Source organism: Oncorhynchus clarkii, chromosome 26 (genome assembly GCF_045791955.1).
Source record: "Oncorhynchus clarkii lewisi isolate Uvic-CL-2024 chromosome 26, UVic_Ocla_1.0, whole genome shotgun sequence".
Classification (NCBI taxonomy): domain Eukaryota; kingdom Metazoa; phylum Chordata; class Actinopteri; order Salmoniformes; family Salmonidae; genus Oncorhynchus; species Oncorhynchus clarkii.
Genome location: NC_092172.1, coordinates 9,740,294 through 9,761,482, shown reverse-complemented (window position 1 = coordinate 9,761,482; position 21,189 = coordinate 9,740,294). Strand labels below are relative to the sequence as shown.

At 45.3% G+C, this 21,189-nt stretch overlaps 1 protein-coding gene across 1 annotated transcript in view; it reads left to right on the top strand.

Moving 5' to 3' along the window:
• Positions 1 to 21,189, top strand: part of LOC139385162 (A disintegrin and metalloproteinase with thrombospondin motifs 18-like) — a 50,720-nt gene that overhangs the window by 13,115 nt on the left and 16,416 nt on the right. The window contains exons 4-14 of the mRNA XM_071130247.1: positions 5,968 to 6,235; positions 6,757 to 6,956; positions 7,143 to 7,226; positions 7,335 to 7,485; positions 8,326 to 8,431; positions 9,425 to 9,562; positions 9,702 to 9,855; positions 10,805 to 10,900; positions 11,542 to 11,690; positions 18,971 to 19,143; positions 20,899 to 21,029. Coding sequence (XP_070986348.1) covers positions 5,968 to 6,235; positions 6,757 to 6,956; positions 7,143 to 7,226; positions 7,335 to 7,485; positions 8,326 to 8,431; positions 9,425 to 9,562; positions 9,702 to 9,855; positions 10,805 to 10,900; positions 11,542 to 11,690; positions 18,971 to 19,143; positions 20,899 to 21,029 — 1,650 coding nt within the window. The remainder of the gene's footprint in view (positions 1 to 5,967; positions 6,236 to 6,756; positions 6,957 to 7,142; positions 7,227 to 7,334; positions 7,486 to 8,325; positions 8,432 to 9,424; positions 9,563 to 9,701; positions 9,856 to 10,804; positions 10,901 to 11,541; positions 11,691 to 18,970; positions 19,144 to 20,898; positions 21,030 to 21,189) is intronic.

The following is a 21,189-nucleotide window of genomic DNA, read 5'->3' as shown; positions in this document are numbered from 1 at the left end:
AGAAAAGCATCCCCAAAGAATGATGTTTCCACCTCCATGCTTCACGGTTGGGATGGTGTTCTTGGGGTTGTACTCATCCTTCTTCCTCCAAACACGGCGAGTGGAGTTTTGACCAAAAATCTCTATTTTTGTCTCATCAGACCACATGACCTTCTCCCATTCCTCCTCTGGATTATCCAGATGGTCATTGGCAAACTTCAGATGGGCCTGGCCATGCGCTGGCTTGAGCAGAGGGACCTTGTGTGCGCTGCAGGATTTTAATCCATGACGGTGTAGTGTGTTACTAATGGTTTTCTTTGAGACTGTGGTCCCAGCTCTCTTCAGATCATTGACCAGGTCCTGCTGTGTAGTTCTGGGCTGATCCCTCACCTTCCTCATGATCATTGATGCCCTACGAGGTGAGATCTTGCATGGAGCCCCAGACCGAGGGTGATTGACCATCATCTTGAACTTCTTCCATTCTCTAATAATTGCGCCAACTGTTGTTGCCTTCTCAACAAGCTGCTTGCCCATTGTCCTGTAGCCCATCCCAGCCTTGTACAGGTCCACAATTTTATCCCTGATGTCCTTAAACAGCTCTCTGGTCTTGGCCATTGTGGAGAGGTTGGAGTCTGTTTGATTGAGTGTGTGGACAGGTGTCTTTTATACAGGTAACGAGTTCAAACAGGTGCAGTTAATACAGGTAATGAGTGCAAGAGCAGTACTGGGTGTGGAGGGTGTATTCAACCCACACAAGTTGCTGGCTCCAGGTAGTTGGGTTTGGTGGAGACAAGGCAGTGAAGAGTCATCTCCAGTTCTTGATTGGCTCGCTCCAACTGGCTGTTGGACTGCGGGTGGAAACTGGAGGACAGGCTGGCCTAACGACCCAGTGAGCGTGCAGAACGCCTTCCAGAACCGGGATGAGAACTGAGGGCCCCCACCGGAGACCATACCACCGGGAGTCCATGGGTACAGAAGAAGTGCTGAACCATGAGCTGGGCAATCTCTTTGGCAGAGGGTAGCTTGGGGAGAGTAATGAAGTTGGCGGCTTTGGAAAACCGGTCCACTGTCATGATGGTGGTGTTGCCATTAGACGGGGGAAGACCCTTGACGAAGTCCAGGGATATGTGAGACCAGAGACGGTGAGGGACAGAAAGTGGTTGAAGAAAACCACCCGGAACTTGCCAAGGAGTCTTGTTCTGCGTACAGACCGTGCAGGTGGCAACGAACACAGAGACGTTCGGGACCATGGAAGGCCACCAAAAGTGTTGCCACACAAAGGCCAGGGTCTGACGGGAGCACGGGTGGCAGGCAAGCCTGGTGGAGTGGGCTCACCACAGGACCGAGGAGTCGACAGCGTCAGGCTGGGAACGCTGTGCCTCACGGACCTGCTTCCCCATTTCCCAGCTGAATAAAGTCGCCAGACACGAGGTGTAAGGATGGTCTCGGGGTCCGAGGGTGTAGCCATGGGGCTATATCGGCCTGACAGCGTATCCAGCTTGATGTTCTTGGATCCTGGTCAGTAGGAGAGGGAGAGGTTTAACCGAGTGAAAAGCAGGGCCCACCCAGCTTGCCTGGAATTGAGATGCATGGCGTTGCGGAGATATTCCAGGTTCTTGTGGTCCGTCCACACAATGAACAGATGTTCTCCCCGCTCCAACCAACGTTTCCACCCCTCCAACGGCATCTTCACGATTCCCCACATCGTAGTTCCTCTCCGTGGCATTGATGCAATGAGAGAAGAAGGCGCAGGGATGTAACTTGAGGTCCAGGGCAGAATGCTGGGACAAGACAGCCCCACTCCTACATCTGAAGCAAAAACAAACCGGTTCAGCATGTTGCGGAGAACGTCATTAACCAGGGCCTGGAACACAGCAGGTAGTAAGTCCAAATGGCATGACCAGATATTCGTAGTGGCCACTGGTCATGTTTAAGGCAGTTGGCCGAGGCAATGAGTGGTAGCGGGTAGCGGTCCTTCACCGTGATGTCATTGAGGCCCTGGTAGTCGATGCATGGGCGCAGGGTTTGCCCTTCTCCACAAAAAAGAGCTGTAGGGTCAGTGCCAGAGCAAGTGAAGTGGCCTGGGCCTTACTGAAAACCTCCCAGAGGTCCTGGTACTTGGGATACGCGAGAATGGCGGAGAGGTCTGGGGCAACTACCGAGCCCACAGAAAGACGTCCCTGGGCAGGCTGCGCTGACTTCAGACAATGGCCGTGGCGCCCATAATGGCACCAGCAGTTCAGTCTATGATGGGATTATGTCTTTGGAGCCAAGAGAATCCCAATACCACAGGAACCTGAGTAGACTTAATCAGCATAAATTGGATTGCCTCGCTGTGGTTCCCTGGTTGATGGGAGTGGTATTGTGAGTGACCCGGCCTATAGAGTGCAGGTCCAGCATTCTAACATCCATAGGAATGGAGAGGGGCTGTGTGGGGATGCCCAGCTCAGATGCCAGGTTAGCGTCCAAAAAACTCTCATCGGCCCCAGAGTCGATGAGTACCCGAAGAGATTTCGACTGATTCCCCCACAGCAGGATGGCATGGAAAGGGGTGCGAGTAAGGGGAGAGGAAAAGTTATCCATATGGTCCACCAGAGTACTTGCCCCTTCTTGATGAACCTGGGTTTTTAATGTGCAGGTAGCTACGAAATGTCCCGTAGCTCCACAATATAGACAACTCTGGGTGTGGAGTCGCCATAAGTGCTCAGCAAGAGTCAATCTAGCCCTGCCCAGGTGCCTGGACTCCGAAGGAGTCCTCGGCAGCCCTCGGTGATTCCAGAGAGAACTCGGGTGACATTGGGTTCACTCGTACATGTAGACTTCGGGGTCTCCGGGATTCTTCGGAGGCAAGGTGGGAATCAAGGTCGAACAAGGGCGACAGGGCACAGATTCCCTCTCCCTCCTACTTCCTCGAAGCCTCCCATCGATCCAGGTATAAATACACTGGGGAGAATTGGGAAGATGGGCGACACCTGGAGGGTGGTGGAGACAAGCACAAAGACAGGTGAAACAGATCAGGGTGTGACAATATGAACGGGAACAGTAAAATAGTTAAAATTGTTGTATGTTGCGTTTATATTTATTTTCAGTATAAATAAAACTGTCAGCCTGTGGTGATGTTTGAAATAATATTTTACACCTCCATATAGTGTGATGGTATAAATAAGGAATCTACAGTTGATGTATTATAAATGTTTTATTCATTGGAAAGGTGTTCTGTATCTATATGTCAAACTTTCAAAGATTGATGATATTGCTATGGATTTCCAAATGTAGGACTTGGTGCTGAAGCAGTTGCACATGGCCCATAGACAGAAACCTGACTAGTGAGTAAGTCAAATGCATTTTCAGAGGTGTTACAGTAGCTTGGTGCCTTATGTTCTGTTCTTGATTGAGCTTTGCCTAATTTATGAAAGGAAATTGTCACTTTTGAGTTGAACCTAAACCCCTTTCTCCCCTACCTATTGCTCCATGCAATCATCAAACTACACACACACACACACACACACACACACACACACACACACACACACACACACACACACACACACACACACACACACACACACACACACACACACACACACACACACGCGCACACACACACACGCGCACCACAGGGAAGAGTGTTGAAGAAAAGCCTAGCTATCTGCCTCGAAGGATGACAAAGAGACAATATTGGATCTTTTCAATCAGTTGTTGGCTTGCTGACAGGGTTCTATAGAGAGGCTATCTCATACATCGTGGCCCTCCTCTAACATGTAAAGGGAAAGTGAATGCCGCTGTGTTTGGCTCTTTTTGCTAATCAAATTGATTCAGTCCCCTCCAGTGCTAGCTCCGTCAACAGGACCATGCTGATGCTTGAAGAGTAATGGTCTCCCACCTTAATGAGTTTTTACAGGCAGTCTCCGAAAGGTTGTCTCAACACTTTATTGCTTTCTTTGGAGTGTATTGGAATCCTTTAAATGAAGAGCTGATTAATTAAAGAACAGTTTCTGGCAGAGGTCTGTTCAAAACGAACTTTTTCACTTTGGGTTGTTGTTTCTGTTGACCTGCAAACATTTTAGACACTACTAGTCAGGAACTTCTCTAACAACCTTTTACCAGTTACACTGGTCAGTTACACTGACTGCTCTCACTATCACTCTCACTATCATCTATAAAGCTGTCTTGCATCATGCTACTTTATATGTTTTACACTGTATCTGACAGCTGTATCCATGGCAACTAGCAGTACTTAGGTTGTGCACAGGAGTTTTTCTATGGCCGTGTTTGAGAGGTAAACTACGCTGTAACTGAAAACTGTAATTTATACAGTATTGTGGGTTATTAACAACTAAAATATTCAAACATTTTACCTACTTCAAATTATGGTGCTTCAAATTATGGTGGGAAAATGTTGTGGACGAGGAAAGAATTGTTGTATTTAGAATGGTACTGTTCCTAGAATACTTGTCATGCCCTGACCTTAGAGAGCTGTTTTATTTTTCTATTTGGTTAGGTCAGGGTGTGATTAGGGTGGGCATTCTATGTTTCCTATTTCTTTGATTTTGGCCGAGTGTGGTTCCCAATCAGAGGCAGCTGTCTATTGTTGTCTCTGATTGGGAATCATACTTAGGTAGCCTTTATCCCCACCTGTGTTTTGTGGGTAGTTGTTTTCTGTTTAGTCTCTGTTTCCTGACAGAACTGTTTGCTTTCGTTTTTGTTACTTTCTTCGAGTGTTTTTTGATAATGAACACTTTTCACGCTTTGATCCACTCCTTCCGACGACAGGCGTTACAATACAAGGGCCGGGACAATACAAGTATCGCAATACTAGTTAGTATCGTGGCAAGGAAACAAAACATGAAGCGGATTTAACTTCTTTAGGAAAACAGCCCAAATGTTGGAAACAAACATTATGTTGTCATTGTATTTATTTTCCAAGCTATAGCACACAATATTTTACTTACAGCAGGTTTTTAAAGGACCAAAAATTTGGATCTGCTTCATGTTTTCACTTTTGGGTACCGTATCTTTAGGAACGCCAAAAACCTTTTGGGGTGTATAGAATTGTTGTTAATGGCTCATTAACATATTTTGAGGCATGCCTTGTAAGAGGCTATATTTGTTGCACCCATGAGTGAGAATGCTGTACAAATTTAACTCCAATGTGGTTATAGTACCCCATCAATTTAAAATGTATAGGGGACAGATTGCAGTGGCAGCAAGTCTTGAACCTTAAATGGTTGAGTGTTTTGCCATGTCCGTTTGGTCTGTTTTGCCCTGTAGTTGCCAGTTTGAAAGCCGTTATTGAGGCCTCTAAGAAAGGCAAGTGATATAAAACACCAAATATGCATAAATACATATTTTTACAGTGAAATACAAACCCCTCCCCTCATTCATTCTGATTACGGTAGCATTGACTTTTGTACAGTAATATACAGTCAATTCTGCAGCATTGTACTGTGTGTCATTACACAGTACTTGCTTTGATACCATATTTATATTACAGTTGGTGTACTGCAATATGAAATACATAATTTTACTTGCCACTGAACTGCCTGTAAGTTACTGTCAAATTCACGGCAACCCCTTTACTGTGTAAAAGTTGGTGCTAGATGGTCTCTGAACCCACTACCCTTCTGGGTTAGGAATCCTGTGTTGAGGAGCAGCTGCCCCAGAATACCTCTGATACCCTGTTCTATCATCCTGACAGACAGTAAGTCACATCCCTGTGGGAGCCTGACCTAAGGAAACACCTAAGGAGACAGCCTCTTGTCCCATGGTTTCTTGTGTCTGTGTCTGGTTTGAGATGACTCCTCTCTATTTTTATGCCCCTTCAGCCCTTATCCAAGAACTGCTGACAGACCTCTTACTTACGCCATTCCTTAACACATGCCAATCTACATGACTTGTTACTGACCCGACTCTCACCTTCATCCCCCCATAATGAATGTTTAATGTTGATGAGTACATCTAATGCCCAGGGGTATTTGTGCTCTCCAGTCAGGTCTGATCCGGATGTCTGATGAGGAGTACTTCATCGCCCCCTTGCCCCAGCACCTAGCTGCAGAGCACAACTACAGCTCCCCGAGTGGACACCACCCACACGTGGTCTACAAACGCTCGGCTGAACACAAAGTCCATGGTGGCCAGGGATCTATCCACAGCTCGCAACCTGACAACCCATATCTGCAGCACCATCATCAGCATCACCACGACGACCAGCACGGGAAGCTGCAGAGACAACACTTCTGTGGACGCCGCAAGCAATGTATGTAAGGGAACTTCCTTATTATTATGACTGCCTTTGATTGGCTCACATGAGAAACACACATTACAGTCAGGTGGGACTGTTTGCACAGGACAGTGATAGTAGAGTTGGTAGAGAGACATGCATTGTGGTTTTATCACAGAAACAGAATGATAACAGTGCAATAACAAATATAAAATAAAGGTCAAAATGTCAAAATGTCCCACTACTGATTGTTTATGATGTAATGTGTATAATGTACTTAGAAAGAAAAAGCACTCAGATAGTGTAGGGTATAAAGTAGCTGGTCTTTATTGAAATGAATACACGCAAGCAGCTTGAGGAGTGAAAGACTTTGAATATTTCCTGCTCTTTCAACGCTCTGCCGGCCCCGTGGTCTTATCAGGGAAAGGTCCAGGAAAAAGGAGGAGCTGTCATTTGAGATCCTTTTCAAAGCATTTTTCCCCCTGTCTCCTCTTTCTCTCTCTTCATATCTCTATCCCTCCCTACCTGCCCTCTATCCCTCTACCATATCTCTGCAGACACTCCCAAGCCCCCTGCTGAGGATCGTCTCGTCATGCCTGATGAGTTTGAGCTCCCAGGCAGGGCGAAGCGATCACCCATCACATCTAACAAGGTGGGGGGCCTGAATGTGGAAACGCTGGTTGTGGCAGACAGGAAGATGCTGGAGAAACACGGCAGAGAGAATGTCACCACCTACGTCCTCACTGTTATGAACATGGTGAGCAGGGGAGGGACAACAGTCAGTCAGTCAGTCATCAGTCATGTAACATATCCCGAAGTAGGTTTTATCCTAAAGAAAAACCCTGGCCTAATCCTTGACCAACAATGAATGTCATGATTTATGTATTTATTTCACACAAAATGTTGAGCAACGATTAATTTGAACCAAAATGTTGTGTTTTAGGTTTCCAGCCTTTTCAAAGACGGCACCATCGGAACTGATATCAACATTGTGGTGGTCAGCCTGCTTCTTCTAGAGCAAGATCCAGTGAGTCACATCGATCTGAGTGCCTGACAATAAAATCATCAGCCTCCACAATGTCATGAATTCTCCAGTCTCCCTTTATGATCTATTTCCTCTCTGTCTCCTCCCCAGCTCGGCCTGTCCATCAACCACCACGCTGACCAGTCTCTCAACAGTTTCTGCCAGTGGCAGTCGGGCCTGATCGGGAAGCGCCACGACCATGCTGTGCTCCTCACCGGCCTGGACATCTGCTCTTGGAAGAATGAGCCATGTGACACCCTGGGTAAGGTCTCACCCCAGGGGGGATGGTGGGGGTGGGGGGTGAAGCAGGTCAGCCAGGGCCCCTGTTGGAGATTAGAGCCCTTAGTCATGGTGCTGCTGGGGGATTAGACAGCACCAGAGGTCATGGGGTCACTTCCAGGGTGGGCGGGATCCTACATGCTCTGCCTGGACTCCCTCCGGCAAGGGATTTCACCTGCACTAAATACACCCTTGTCAAAACTCACAAACACACACTTACAGTATAGCCATGCATACATGAGCTCACGCACTAACACACACACATACATGCACACACCCACACACATCTTACACCCATCCCGTTCTGTCCTTCTCTTCAATAGTGTGAACGATTGGCAGCATTGTCAGATCAGTTAAAACTGAAGCATCAGCCAACTGTAATTAATTCGTCTCAATGGCCCTAAACCACAAGTATGCACGTTGGGACCTACAGTATGAGGAGCAAGCAAGGCCTTGATTTAAATATGCTCTTTGTAACACAACCCACAGCCTTCATGCTACTATACAAAGTGTTCATGCTGTCCGTGGACCAATTAAACCGTAAAGGCTGCATTTATTGCCATGTAACAGCAGTCTTGGCTCACTCTAAAAGCAGGATTTGAATTTTTGAGGTTGGCGATAGTAAAAAAAAAGAAAGAAAGTTTGTCTTGTAACACTGCCTACGGCCTTCCTTCTCCCAGAACAGTTATGTTGTCTGGCGGTTTTTGTAAATATACATAGTAGCTTTGTATGAATACATATTTGAGCCTGATATCTCCCTGACAACACTAACTTTACACCTCTCCTCCTTTCCTTCTCCCTCTTCCTCTGCTTATCTCTGCAGGTTTTGCTCCTATAAGTGGAATGTGTAGTAAATACCGGAGCTGTACGATTAATGAAGACACAGGACTGGGCTTAGCGTTCACCATCGCTCATGAATCAGGCCACAAGTAAGTCCATCAATGCCCTCGCTATTAGCGCTAGCCATTAGCTTTACCTTCACATAGAGCAGAATAGACCCGCATATATTTTAGGCGAACAGGAGAACACCTAGTACAGGCGATGAACTTGTTACTATATAGTTGCGACGTGATGGCTTTAATTTACAGTGCCACATCAAAGAAGGATGAGTCCATTTAAAGCAAAAAAAATGCAGACCGAAACAATAGCATTGCGCTAGCAAAGCACTTAATTTGCTCCATGACAACATGTGAAACCATATGAAGTGCCACAGGCGATGGGTATGCTCGGTTTGTGTTTACACGTTTCCATCGAGATAAGAGGCTGTTTATATTTGACATTTGAGATTTGAATTATTACGGTAAAGCCCTTTGTCTGCTTGGCACTCTCTCAACACAAACGGGAAAGAAGCTGTTCCTTCGATACGCCGAGCTGGTAACATGTCAGAATTCCTGTAATTTTCAATGGCTTAATCACGTTGGTCAAATTAATAGGAATCATTCCCAGAATTTGCACATTGTTGAGATGAAAACCACTTCCAGGCCAAATACCATTAATCACTGACAAATTGAGGAGATGTCATTTCTAAATAGATGACGTCGTCTTTTACAGACTAGTGAACCTCAGCTATGTACTGTACTGTAGGAGGGTCGACCGAAGCGTTTTTAATGCTGTATCAACACATGCCTGTTTATAACACATATGTTTCTCAACCAAAACGTGAGGCTGTGTTAGAAACGTGTGACCCATCACACTCCATGGAGCGAGTTTTATAAAACTAAAATGTTTTAAGGTTACTAGGGTAAGAGTTCCGGCCTGACCAGTTGAGTTCTGACCTGAGGTTGGACATTAACAGTCTCTCTTTCTCTTTCTCTTTTTCTCTTTTTCTCTCTGTCTCTCTCTCTCGCTCCGTCTCTCTCTCTCTCTCTCTCTCTCTCTCTCGCTCTCTCTCTCTCCTTCTTAATGATCTGTCTCTATGGCAGTTTTGGGATGATCCATGATGGAGAGGGGAATCCTTGTCGGAAAGCAGAAGGAAACATCATGTCTCCAACCCTGGCAGGAAACAACGGGGTCTTCTCCTGGTCTGCCTGCAGTCGCCAATACCTCAGCCGCTTCCTTGGGTAAGCCTTATAAATTAACCTCTGATATGGCTGCCATGCATGTAATGATGTAGTGTGGTTCTCATGCACCTGTTTGTGTTTATTAGTCTTTAATGATAGGTCCCTGTCCTGTTCAGTGTTTCTTGGTTTTACTCCACAGAACAGCTCAAGCGTCGTGTCTGGTGGATGAGCCCAGGCAGATTGGGCAGTATAAATACCCAGAGAAGCTCCCAGGCCAGCTTTATGATGCTGACACACAGTGCAAGTGGCAGTTTGGCTCCAAGGCTAAACTGTGCAACCTGGACTTTGTCAAGGTACCTGACACTGAAAGGCACATTCGTTAGTGGGTCGCACGAAGCTGTTTGACAAGTGTGCTACTGGGATACATAGGTAGGGTTTAACCCAGTAATATCTCATTTGCATGATCTTTGTGGCACAAACCATTATATGTTCAAAACAGCCGTATTTAACCTCCAATTACAGTATTCAAAACGGGTCCAACAGACTTGAACACAACCCTAAGGGAATGGGCCTCTTTAACCTTCCACTATACTACATTCAACAAGACATGCATTGACATGCAAATCCAGCATGAATAAGGAACGGGTCAAGAAAGGGAGGTTGTGTGTGGGAAATCAACATCCACACCAGTCCATCTGTAGGATTAGTGCTCATGGTATAGGCTGAGCCATTGCATAGCCCCCATACAACCTTTTGTGTTCTCCTGAACCCCAGCCCTAAGTTTGAACCCGTCTCCTGAACCTCGACGTAGGTGACTCCACATCCTAATTAACAAGGATTTGGGATGTTTGCCTCCCTGTGTTTCTTCCCCCTGTTGGGATTCTGCAGTCGTTTCGCACGGTGCAGAGGAGAGCTAATTAGCCGCGTGCTCTGCCCTTACGGCTGGCCGTGGCACACTAGCCCAGTCAGTCTGCCGCAGAGCTAGATTAGCACAGGGGGACCAGCTCTCTCATAACCCCGGTCTGTTTGCCAGATGCAATCGGGCAGCACGCCAGCGTGGCACAGGTCCACTGCCTGGCTCCCAATGCCTCATCTCTCCATACTTACCTCTGCATTGTGGGAAGGAATAAAAGATACATGAATAGCGTGTTTCAGGGAATACAATGATTGGTTTTGACAGTTTTTTTGGAAATGGGGGGGTTATTGTTTGTAACCATGGCAGTGGGGTGTTGGTGTTGTAGTGTTCTGATGAGGGGAGGCAGATGCTGGACTCACTGTTTGGTATGTCTGGTCACTCGGCAGGACATCTGTAAGTCACTGTGGTGCCACAGGACAGGTCACCGGTGTGAGACCAAGTTCATGCCCGCCGCCGAGGGCACCAGCTGTGGGACTGACCTGGTAAGTGTACCATCTGTTTCCATGGCAATGTTGCCCATCGTGAACGGGATGGAAGGAGACAGGGATTTCCATCTATCAGTATCACTCAATGTAACACACGTTTTAACACACATAGACGTAAAAACACACACAGGGACGCGTACACAAATGCCCAAGGTACAAGCACCAGCACAAAAGACAGGTTCCCTCACAAATCCACATATGCACACACCTGCAGGAGCGTTTTGTGCATTGTTAAATGTCCCCTAAGAACACAAGGCTCCTATTCTTTTTCCGCAGTGAAAGATGATAGTGGGAGAGAGAGAAAGGTGGTGATGTGTGTGAGTGTGTGGTTTGGCTCAGATAGGCCTAGGTCTCCAGGTGTGGTGCTGGGCATTCACCCAAACCAGGAACCTCAGCGTTGGGGCAAGCCAAAGATCCTACCACCGATACTAACTCAACATTTTCATTTTTTTTTCTCCCCATCCCGCCCTCATCCTCCCCCTCATCTCTCTCTCTCTCTCTCTCTCTCTCTCTCTCTCTCTCTCCCTCTCTTTTTCTTTATATTTATCTTTATCCCTCTCTCATTCTCTCTCTATCTCTCTCTCTCTCACTCTCTCTCTCTCTCTCTCTCTCTCAATCTCTCTCTCCTCTTTCAACAGTGGTGTCGGCGAGGCCAGTGTGTGAAGTATGGTGACCACGGTCCGAGAGCTGTCAACGGTCAGTGGTCAGGATGGTTTGAGTGGTCGGACTGTTCCAGGACCTGTGGGGGAGGGGTTATGTACAGGGAGCGATCCTGCACCAGCCCCAGGTACAGAACTGTTAGCCATACTAGGGGGTCAGGAGGGGTCATAAGAGTTCACTGCTAATTTAGAATCTCACTCTGGGCTATTTTAATGCATAGCCTACTAAGGGAGAGTGGTATCCCTCTGTCACGGGAAATATAGTATTATTTTTAACAAATATATCTACATATATTTCAGGATGTTGTGTAGCCCTGAAAATAATTAGAATTCAGGTAAAAATGACAGTTTTGAAAACCTAGCTTGTCCCAAAAAAGTGTTATCTTTGCAGAACTACAGGGTAAGTTAAGCCGTCTACAAATTAACATAGGCTAGGCCCTGTTGTTACCTCATATCCCAGTGATAATGCCTTGCATTACTACGCCTGTGACGGAAATAGAAACATTTGCTCAACTTTCCCTTGGCTCGACTATTGGCTCAACTTACCCCATTTTGACAATATTAGCCCACACAGCTACAAGGATGCACTTGCTAGGTTTAGGACCTCATATTCACACTTATAGAGACCCCCAACTGGTGTACAAAACAGTCTTAAAAATATCTACTTGAAACGTCTAACACACTAAATTAATTTGACTTGGTGAATATCACGTTTTTTTTGGACCTAGTTTGCTTACCACTTTTTCCGTGACTCCATGAAATTATGTTTGGTCTAAATATTTATCGATTAATATATTTTGTGTACAAGGATGGCTCAATTTACCCCTTTAGCTCAACTTACCCCACTCTCTCCTACCATAACAAGCCTAGATTTGCACTGGGTGAACTCAACAACTCCTGGTCATACCCCAGAGAGGATTCTTACTGTGATAGTTACTTCTCCCTCTTTTGAGGAACTTTACCTTGTCTGGCAGAGGTAATGCTCCATGCTCGGCTGGTGGATAGATGAGCTTGAGGCATGATTAGCCACATTTTACCTCAGCCGTAGCTTGTCTTCGCTAAGTCTCTACCAGCACTACCATAGAACACATGAAGAGCTCCACATACAGTGTGTCTGCTCTGTGCAAACAGAACAGGGTTGGATTTGGACAGGTGAACGTGGCCTTCCTCCCAGTCAGCTCCCCCTGACTTACTAACTGAGCACCTGAGAGCGTGGCCTGCCTGGCTGCCTGCCAGTTGGCTGTCAGCCCATTAAATGCTATTATCTGTCAGCCTACAAAAAGACAGCAGGCCAGATTAAAGGGTTCTCTCTCGTGCCAGTTTAACCTGCTCAGCTCACAGCGCTACTCAATGCTCTGCCTCAAGCTACTCGCCCAATCTTCTGACTTCCCTGGGCAACACAAACCTATTCTTCTTCAAGCATTCACAGCCGAGGCAGACACTGAACACACACACAGATGTAAATATAGAGATGTAGCACACAAATGCCCCAACACTAGATTCAATTCTCAGACTCATTTTAGCTTATGAGTTAGATCTTCTGTGCGCTATATGTCTCTTTGCTAGATTGTTCTCATAATATGTCTGGTTGATGTCAGACTTTGTGTGATTGTTGCATGGTACTCCCACTAGTAGTCACATTGATGTGAAACCTCAAGTAGAGCCAGATTGCATCTGACCTTTGGCTTCTGGATTAATTTGAGATTTACAAGTCCCCCTGAGGGCAGGTTTGGCTTCGGAGGGCTTGGCTGCTTCAGAAAAGGACAAGGAGCTGAAAGAAGGAGGGCCTTTATTGATGGACAGGTGGCTTAGATATCTTAGCATCTGGCTTGTTCTCAGGTTTGTGTCTTGCAGGATGGGATGTAATCATGCCTATTGGATAACATCCAGGCACTCAACCACTTTGATTGCATCAAGGATAGACTTTTAACTCAAACCTTTCGAGTGTGTTGAGAACACTGATTTCTCTGTTCTGTAATTCTGATGAATAAGACGATCTGTTAGCCACACCAATTAGACTATGATCGAGAAATGTAATTTAACAAGACTATGATTTAGAAATGTAATGGCAGATAGGATTTCCAGGACAGTTTAGTGTGTATGTGTGTGTGTGTGTGTTTGTGTGTGAGTCTGATGGTGTAAGCCCAGGTGTTTCCTCCCAGCAGTTGCAGCAGGTTGATGGAGGATATCTCCTCTCAGCACAGGCAGGATAGAGTAACCTTCCCAGGCACAGGTGTCCCTATGCTGTCCCTGTGTGGAAACTATCTGGCTTGGGAAGTCCACCTTACCTTCCTCACTTACATACGTACGTGTCTCTTTTCTTTAATAGCGTAACGTCTCAATGGGTTTTACTGTTACCTCAAATAAATACATGCAGAAAAAGCAACAAAAAAATAATCAAAAAATCCCACATGCTATCAGGAGGGAAACCCTCAATTGGATTGGATGTAGTGCCTCAGCAGAGAATTAGAAACTACTTCTCCCTCTCCCCCAACATTCTGTCCAGTCAACAGGCTGTGTAGGAGGACTGCTGTTGGTGAGGTGCTGTCCTCTCTGCTGTACCTGATTGTTCACTTAAACCAGCCTGGACCAGCCTGGGAGAGAGAGAGAGCCAGAGGCAGACAGACCCTCATATGATGCACATTATCAGTGAATAGCATACATGGAGCTATAGAAGTATAATCCACTTTAAGAGTCATGTCAATTTTTTTGGGGGGGGGTATTTTTAGTAAGAAGCAGACGCTAAATCTTGGTTGATGTTGCGAATTGGGAATCATGGCGAATCATGACCTATAAATTGTCACGGGTCAGTTTACCTACAGATCCTACAGGATCCTAATTTGATTACGCTGTTTCAGGAAATGTAAAACTTGTATTGTATTTGATGTTTATATTGTAATTTGTAATTTCCATTTAAACTACAGACTGGATTTTTTCTCACGAAAAATGCATCAACCCCTACACAAATGTCAATGAATTATAATCCACATAATAGTTTACATTTCCTCTTGCGGCAGGATTATTTTCCTGCTATAGCAAACGGGCTCAAATTAAGGTCCTACATCTGTACAGTATGGAGCAATGATATTTATGGTACTTTACTTCTTTGCTGACTACTTTGTGTGTTTCTGACAGTTTGTGGTCCATTACAATATTAGAATCATATATAACTCCCTTCTGAGCACAGTGTCTTCCATTTCACCACTGGACTGTTGGATCTGTTTGTCCCCTTAAATCACATTTTAGCTCTGATCCGTGAGAACAGGAGAGTGTATTTTAAGCAATCCGTCAGATTATTTTGGCAGCCCCCTCTTGCTATAATCTGTGGTTCTGAAGATGGATTACCCTCAATCTGCCCACTTGTTTTGGCTCTCAGACTGTAACATCCCCGTGTAGTTTACAGATTAGGGTCGAATATGTTCTCTCCTCAAAAACAACAGAACATGCAATGTATTATGCAATTATATTCAGCAAACATTATTTGAAGACAGTTTCAAACGTTTCATAGCTACCTAACATACATACTTTGCAGGGGTTGTAAAATAAAAAGACAATTGTAGCGAGGGAATCCCCTCTGAACACAGCAATCACCTGGCAGATCAAATACATTTACAGTCCTGATAAATATGGCAACATGGTGTTTGATGGTAAGATCCTTCATAAGTTGGTGTTTGATGGTAAGATCCTTCATAAGTTGGTGTTTGATGGTAAGATCCTTTATAAGTTGGTGTTTGATGGTAAGATCCTTTATAAGTTGGTGTTTGATGGTAAGATCCTTTATAAATTGGTGTTTGATGGTAAGATCCTTTATAAATTGGTGTTTGATGGTAAGATCCTTTATAAATTGGTGTTTGATGGTAAGATCCTTTATAAATTGGGGTTTGATGGCAAGACCCTTTATAAGCTTGCATGGGATTGGAGATGATCAGATTGCCTGTTTCACGACAGCATCTGACAGGCTCTGAAAGATGCTTTGCAAAGGTTAAAACACAGCAGTTATTGACAGCGTGTGCAGCCTGTGATGCTATCAGATTGCAGAGCCCTGGGTTAACCGCAGCCTGGTATAGGGGAGGCCCAGTAGGCCCTGAGGGGAGAGGTCAGTAGGGCTCATTGGGGGCTCCGCACCGCACAGAGGGGAGTGTGATCCAGCAGGGAGGCCCAGGTCCCAGCGGACCGGAACTGGGGAGGAAGCAGGGCAGCAAAGTTGGAGGTCGAGGGGTGGTCGCTGTGTGAGGGACAGGGAGGAGGATGAGAGAAGGGAGGACAAGGAGGGGGAAGGGAGAGAGCAGGTGATGACTAGCCAGACAGGATGACCTCTAGTCCACTGAAGTTTGGACTCGTTGCTGTCGCCGGGAGATTTATCGTCCCTCTGCGATGCTGGAGGTATAGGATCTGTTGAGAGAGAGAGAGAGTGAGAAGAAAATAAAAAAAAGGTATAACAAGAAGTTAAACTTGGCTGGCACCCCCCCAGCTATCCCAAAAGTTTTTTTCAATCTACCGAGTAGGGGGTCAGATACTGTACTGCAGGGTCCCCCAACTGCCTGCCCGTGGAATGAATTTGGCCCGCGTGTGATTTTATTTGGCCACCCCAAGTTTTCTGGAAATGTCATATATATATATATTTTTTTAAAATGCAATTGTTTAACCTAATAGACTATAAAAACACCAGCAAATTAGCTCCAAGTGATTTAATTTAAAAAAAATCTGTTCAAAAGTATTCCCACGCATAATAGAGAGATATATGTGATCTCATAAGAATGTAAGCAAGGTTTGAAATTATCATGTTTTAGTCAAATATTATATTTGTTTGGGCTTCTTGCGGTCCGTTTGCAGGCTACAAATGATTTGTAATTAAGTTCCTGTCCCCTGACTATCCACTCAAGAAAAAAGGAGCCTGCGGCTGAATGTAGTTAACGATCCTTTACTGCATCTCATCTCCCTGAATTAAACAAGTAGCACCCGAACCCCTGTTAGAACCCCGACAACGTCTGGTTGTCTGCGTCCCTCATAAGCAGTCTAACATATGGGCCTATGTGTCTCCATTCCTAAGCCTTAATAGGATCAGACTAGGAGCTCGGGCCCAGATCTCTGCACACAAAATGAGAGGTGCTCTGAAAAACAGGAGGTTGACACTGACACCTGTAATAGAGCCTGTCATTCTGGGCCTTCCTGGCAGCTCCGGGATGCACCAGAAAGAGGTTTGCCTTCCAGGTTTTCTATGTAACAATCCACTGTTATTAGCACATGCTTTTCTCTGTGTAAGCTCTGCTCAGATAAGTGTTGACAGTAAAATATATTATGGAATGTTTGCTCGCTTTGATGCTGAACATCATGCACGTAACGTTTTCGCTGAGTGTGGTTTGATAGGAGTTAGTGGTATGAGATGTTTTTATAAGTCCTGTGTTGCTTTGCTGTTTAGTGTCTGGGCTGATGTTGTTTTGTTCGATTACATATTTGATCTTGGCAATGAAATCCAATAATATTTCCCAGAGTTGGTTGGCATCAGCCAGAGTTGGTTGGCATTTTAACACAGACGGTCTACTAATGCACATACAGTTGAAGTCAGAAGTGTCACGCCCTGACCTTAGAGAGCTTTTTATGTCTCTATTTTGGTTTGGTCAGGGTGTGATTTGGGGTGGGTGATTTGGGGTGGGCATTCTATGTTCCTTTTTCTATGTTTTGTATTTCTTTGTTTTGGCCGGGTATGGTTCTCAATCAGGGACAGCTGACTATCGTTGTCTCTGATTGGGAACCATACTTAGGTAGCTTTTCCCCACCTATGTGTTGTGGGTAGTTATTTTCTGTTTAATGTTTTCTGCACACGACAGGACTGTTTCGTTTATTCTCTTTGTTATAGTGTTCAGTTTAAATAAAAAGCATGAACACTTACCACGCTGTGTCTTTGTACCCATGTGCAGTTGCAAACTGTAGTCTGGCTTTTTTTATGGCAGTTTTAGAGCAGTGGCTTCTTCCTTGCTGAGCGGCCTTTCAGGTTATGTCGATATAGGACTTGTTTTTACTGTGGATATATCTTCACAAGGTCCTTTGCTGTTGTTCTGGGATTGATTTGCACTTTTCGCACCAAAGTACGTTCATCAAGAGAGACAGAACACGTCTCCTTCCTGAGCGGTAGGACGGCTGCGTGGTCCCATGTATTGTTTGTACAGATGAACGTGGTACCTTCAGGCATTTGGAAATTGCTCCCAAGGATGAACCAGACCTGTGGAGGTCTACACTTTTTTTTTTAACGAGGTCTTGGCTGATTTCTTTAGATTTTCCCATGATGTCAAACGAGTTTGAAGGTAGGCCTTGAAATACAGGTACACCTCCAATTGACTCAAATTATGTCAATTAGGCTATCAGGAGCTTCTAATGCAATGACATAATTTTCGGAAATTTTGCAAGCTGTTTAAAGCCAGTCAACTTAGTGTATGTAAACTTCTGACCCACTGGAATTGTGATACAGCAAATTTTTGGTGAAATAATCTGTCTGTAAACAATTGTTGGAAAAATTACTTGTGTCATGCTCAAATTAGATGTCCTAACCGACTTGCCAAAACTATAGTTTGTTTATAACAAGACATTTGTGGAGTGGTTGAAAAACAAGTTTTAATGACTCAAAAAAACTTCCCGACTTCAACTGTTTGTCTACCCAGGGCTTTTGAAATTAAGACATATTAATCACTTACTTGATTGAATCATGGAAGACTTTCCTTCTCATTTAACAACACACTGTTCCCCATGTGTAAAAACACAAGCACACATACAAACACCAACGCCCACACATTCACTTAGCTGGAAATGAGTGCTGGCTCTGCTCCAGCAGGAAGAGCCTAACGGAGATTCATTTGCTTTGAGGTTAGGCAGTGGAATCCTGCCCAAGAAGTGCACTGCTCCACTTTAAAACAGCCTATCAGGCTCACAACAGGGAAACCGGAGGAGGTTGGTGACACCTTAATTGGGGAGGACGGGCTCGTGGTAATGGCTGGAGGGGAATGAGTGGAATGGTATCAAATCCATGATGCCATTCCATTTGCTCCGTTCCAGCCATTATTATGAGCCAACCTCCCCCTCAGCAGCCTCCGCTGTTAGGTTGTTTCTAAGAACAGAGGTATTTTCTATTAATGTGGCTGAGTGGAGATACTTGTGGCTGCTGTCTTCACAGGGGTGGTTGGGAACCTGGATGAAAACCCAATAACCTGATTTGTAGTGTTGTTTTAAAGCTGCCATTGTATACTTGGTCTTGACTTGATCTTGCTGAGTCTTAAATGTGATTTATTTCATTCTGCTTTGAAACTGTCAATACAGGGCCCTAGAAATGTTGGCTTGAGTCCCTTCTCCCCATGCCTGCCCTAACCTATGTCACATCTGTGTTGGGTCTACATGTGTTAATTTTGTGTTGCTTTAGGCCACAACACAACGGGAAGTTTTGCCAGGGCTCCGCTCGTCTCAACCAGCTCTGTAACACAAAGCCGTGCCAGCCAAGCGGAGTGGACTTCCGTGCCCAGCAGTGTGCTGAGTACAACAGCAAACCCTTCAGGGGATGGTACTACAAATGGAAGCCCTACACCAAGGTGGAAGGTATGGCAGCTATTTGTTCAATTCCCCCTGTAATTAGGAACAGGGTAAATGTTGAATGAGCCAATAGAGTACATCTAGAATGCACCTCATTCAGTCAGCTTTTATAGATTCGCCGTACCCCCGAGAGGGACATTTTATAGATTCGCCGTACCCCCGAGAGGGACATTTTATAGATTCGCCGTACCCCCGAGAGGGACATTTTACAGATTCGCCGTACCCCCGAGAGGGACATTTTACAGGAAGTCCAAGAGTACGAAAGCGACTTTATAAACCGAGAGAAGAAAACGCAGTCGAGTTAAATACAGTGTTTGTTAAAAGTGCATTTAATCAACATTGCAGGTGGATCAGATCTTTATGTCCTGTTTATTCTTGTAAAACTCTCAAATGTTGCTATATGTTGGATGACTTTGCAAATCTTTTTGAAATCTTTTGTGATTAACCTTGTTTACTAATTTGAATGCTGAAGCCACAAATGTGCCTCGTGTGCACCATGTCAATGCGTCAGTCTACTCATGCACGAGAGTGCTGTAACCTGTGAGTCTAAACTACATGGGAAACATGTAGCCACCCGCTCTCTCTCAGGGAGAAAGAATATATTATAAAGGAAGCCCTTAAGGCAGGTTTTACCTGTGTCTACCACATACATACTGTATGAGTGAGAGAGAAGGAGGGAGAGAGTGAGAGAGATAAAGAGAGAGAGAGAGTTTGCCTGTCACCCCATTACCTTTGTGATACCTCTGATTTATGAAGATGCAAGCAGCAGATCCTGAAAAGCCTCTTGGGGCCTGAGGTGAACGGTCGCCTCCGTTAATTAAAGGCTTATTGTAAGTGTGCTTCCACACCGCTCTCCCTGCTCTCTCTCTCTCCATGTGGAGGGACTCTCCCTAAGGCCCTGCCTGACCTGTCTGACCTAGGCATCTTTTCAGCGGACAAGCCGAGGTACCAGGAGGTAAAGACAGTCTTACCCTGGTCTAACTGGGCTCTAAGCACCAGATCCAATACGCTTTATGAAATCCAAGTGCCTTGGCCTACGGATGTGAATTACTAACATGGAATGTCAAATAGAAATCCATAAGATGCTTCTGGAATGCATTCAGGGGTTCACATCCTCAGCAATGTAAGAGATTGGCATTAAGAAAAGATGGAAGGAATCTGAATAGCCAGAGACAGTCTAAAAACTGACGCTGGTCAGATAACGATGCCCCTGTGTCCCCAGGCTGTCATGCTGTTGGTAACACCCCTGTCATTAGACTGTTACTGTGTGTTGTACAGTAGAACCCGGAACCCATGTCTGGGAGCTGTGTGTGAGGTTTGTGGAGAAGCTGCCCTCTCTGCATTCCCTGTTTCATGGGCCCATTTGTAACAGCCTTTCAGGTCTGACGTATGTGAATTGTGCCAGTGGTCTGCTACTCCTTCAGTCCCCAGAAGTTCCGTACATTGCGCTGCAGTGGACATGCACCATTAACACAATAGAACTCTGTATACGTTCTTCACCAGTACTCCATCGATTGGCTCTTATCTTTCCTCATCAATTGGCGAGTGCGGCTCCTTCATTACCACAGCCCTGTCCTAATCCCCACATTGAAATATGGCGTGTACCAGTGACAAAGAGAGAGGCGATAAGGAGGTTTGTGCTCTCTATACAGTCCTAGAGACTCACACCTGGGAAGGAGGAATTGGTTAATGCACAGGTGCAGGATTACGTCCATGATCTTGTTTATAACACATGTTAAATCTTCTCTATGTCCTCTGTAGCTGAGGATATCTGCAAGCTGTACTGCATCGCTGAGGACTTTGCCTTCTTCTTTGCCATGGCCAGCAAAGTCAAGGACGGGACATCCTGCTCAGACCACAGAGGTGACGTGTGCATCGAAGGAGCCTGTGAGGTAAACGGCAGATTTGCGGAACGTGATGTACTGTACTGCAACACATCAACTACTGTTCCGAGACCGTCATTGAAAAATAAGAATTTGTTCTTTAACAGACTTGCCTAGTTAAATAAAGGTCAAATAAAAAAATAAAACTACATCTAAGTCAATTGGATGT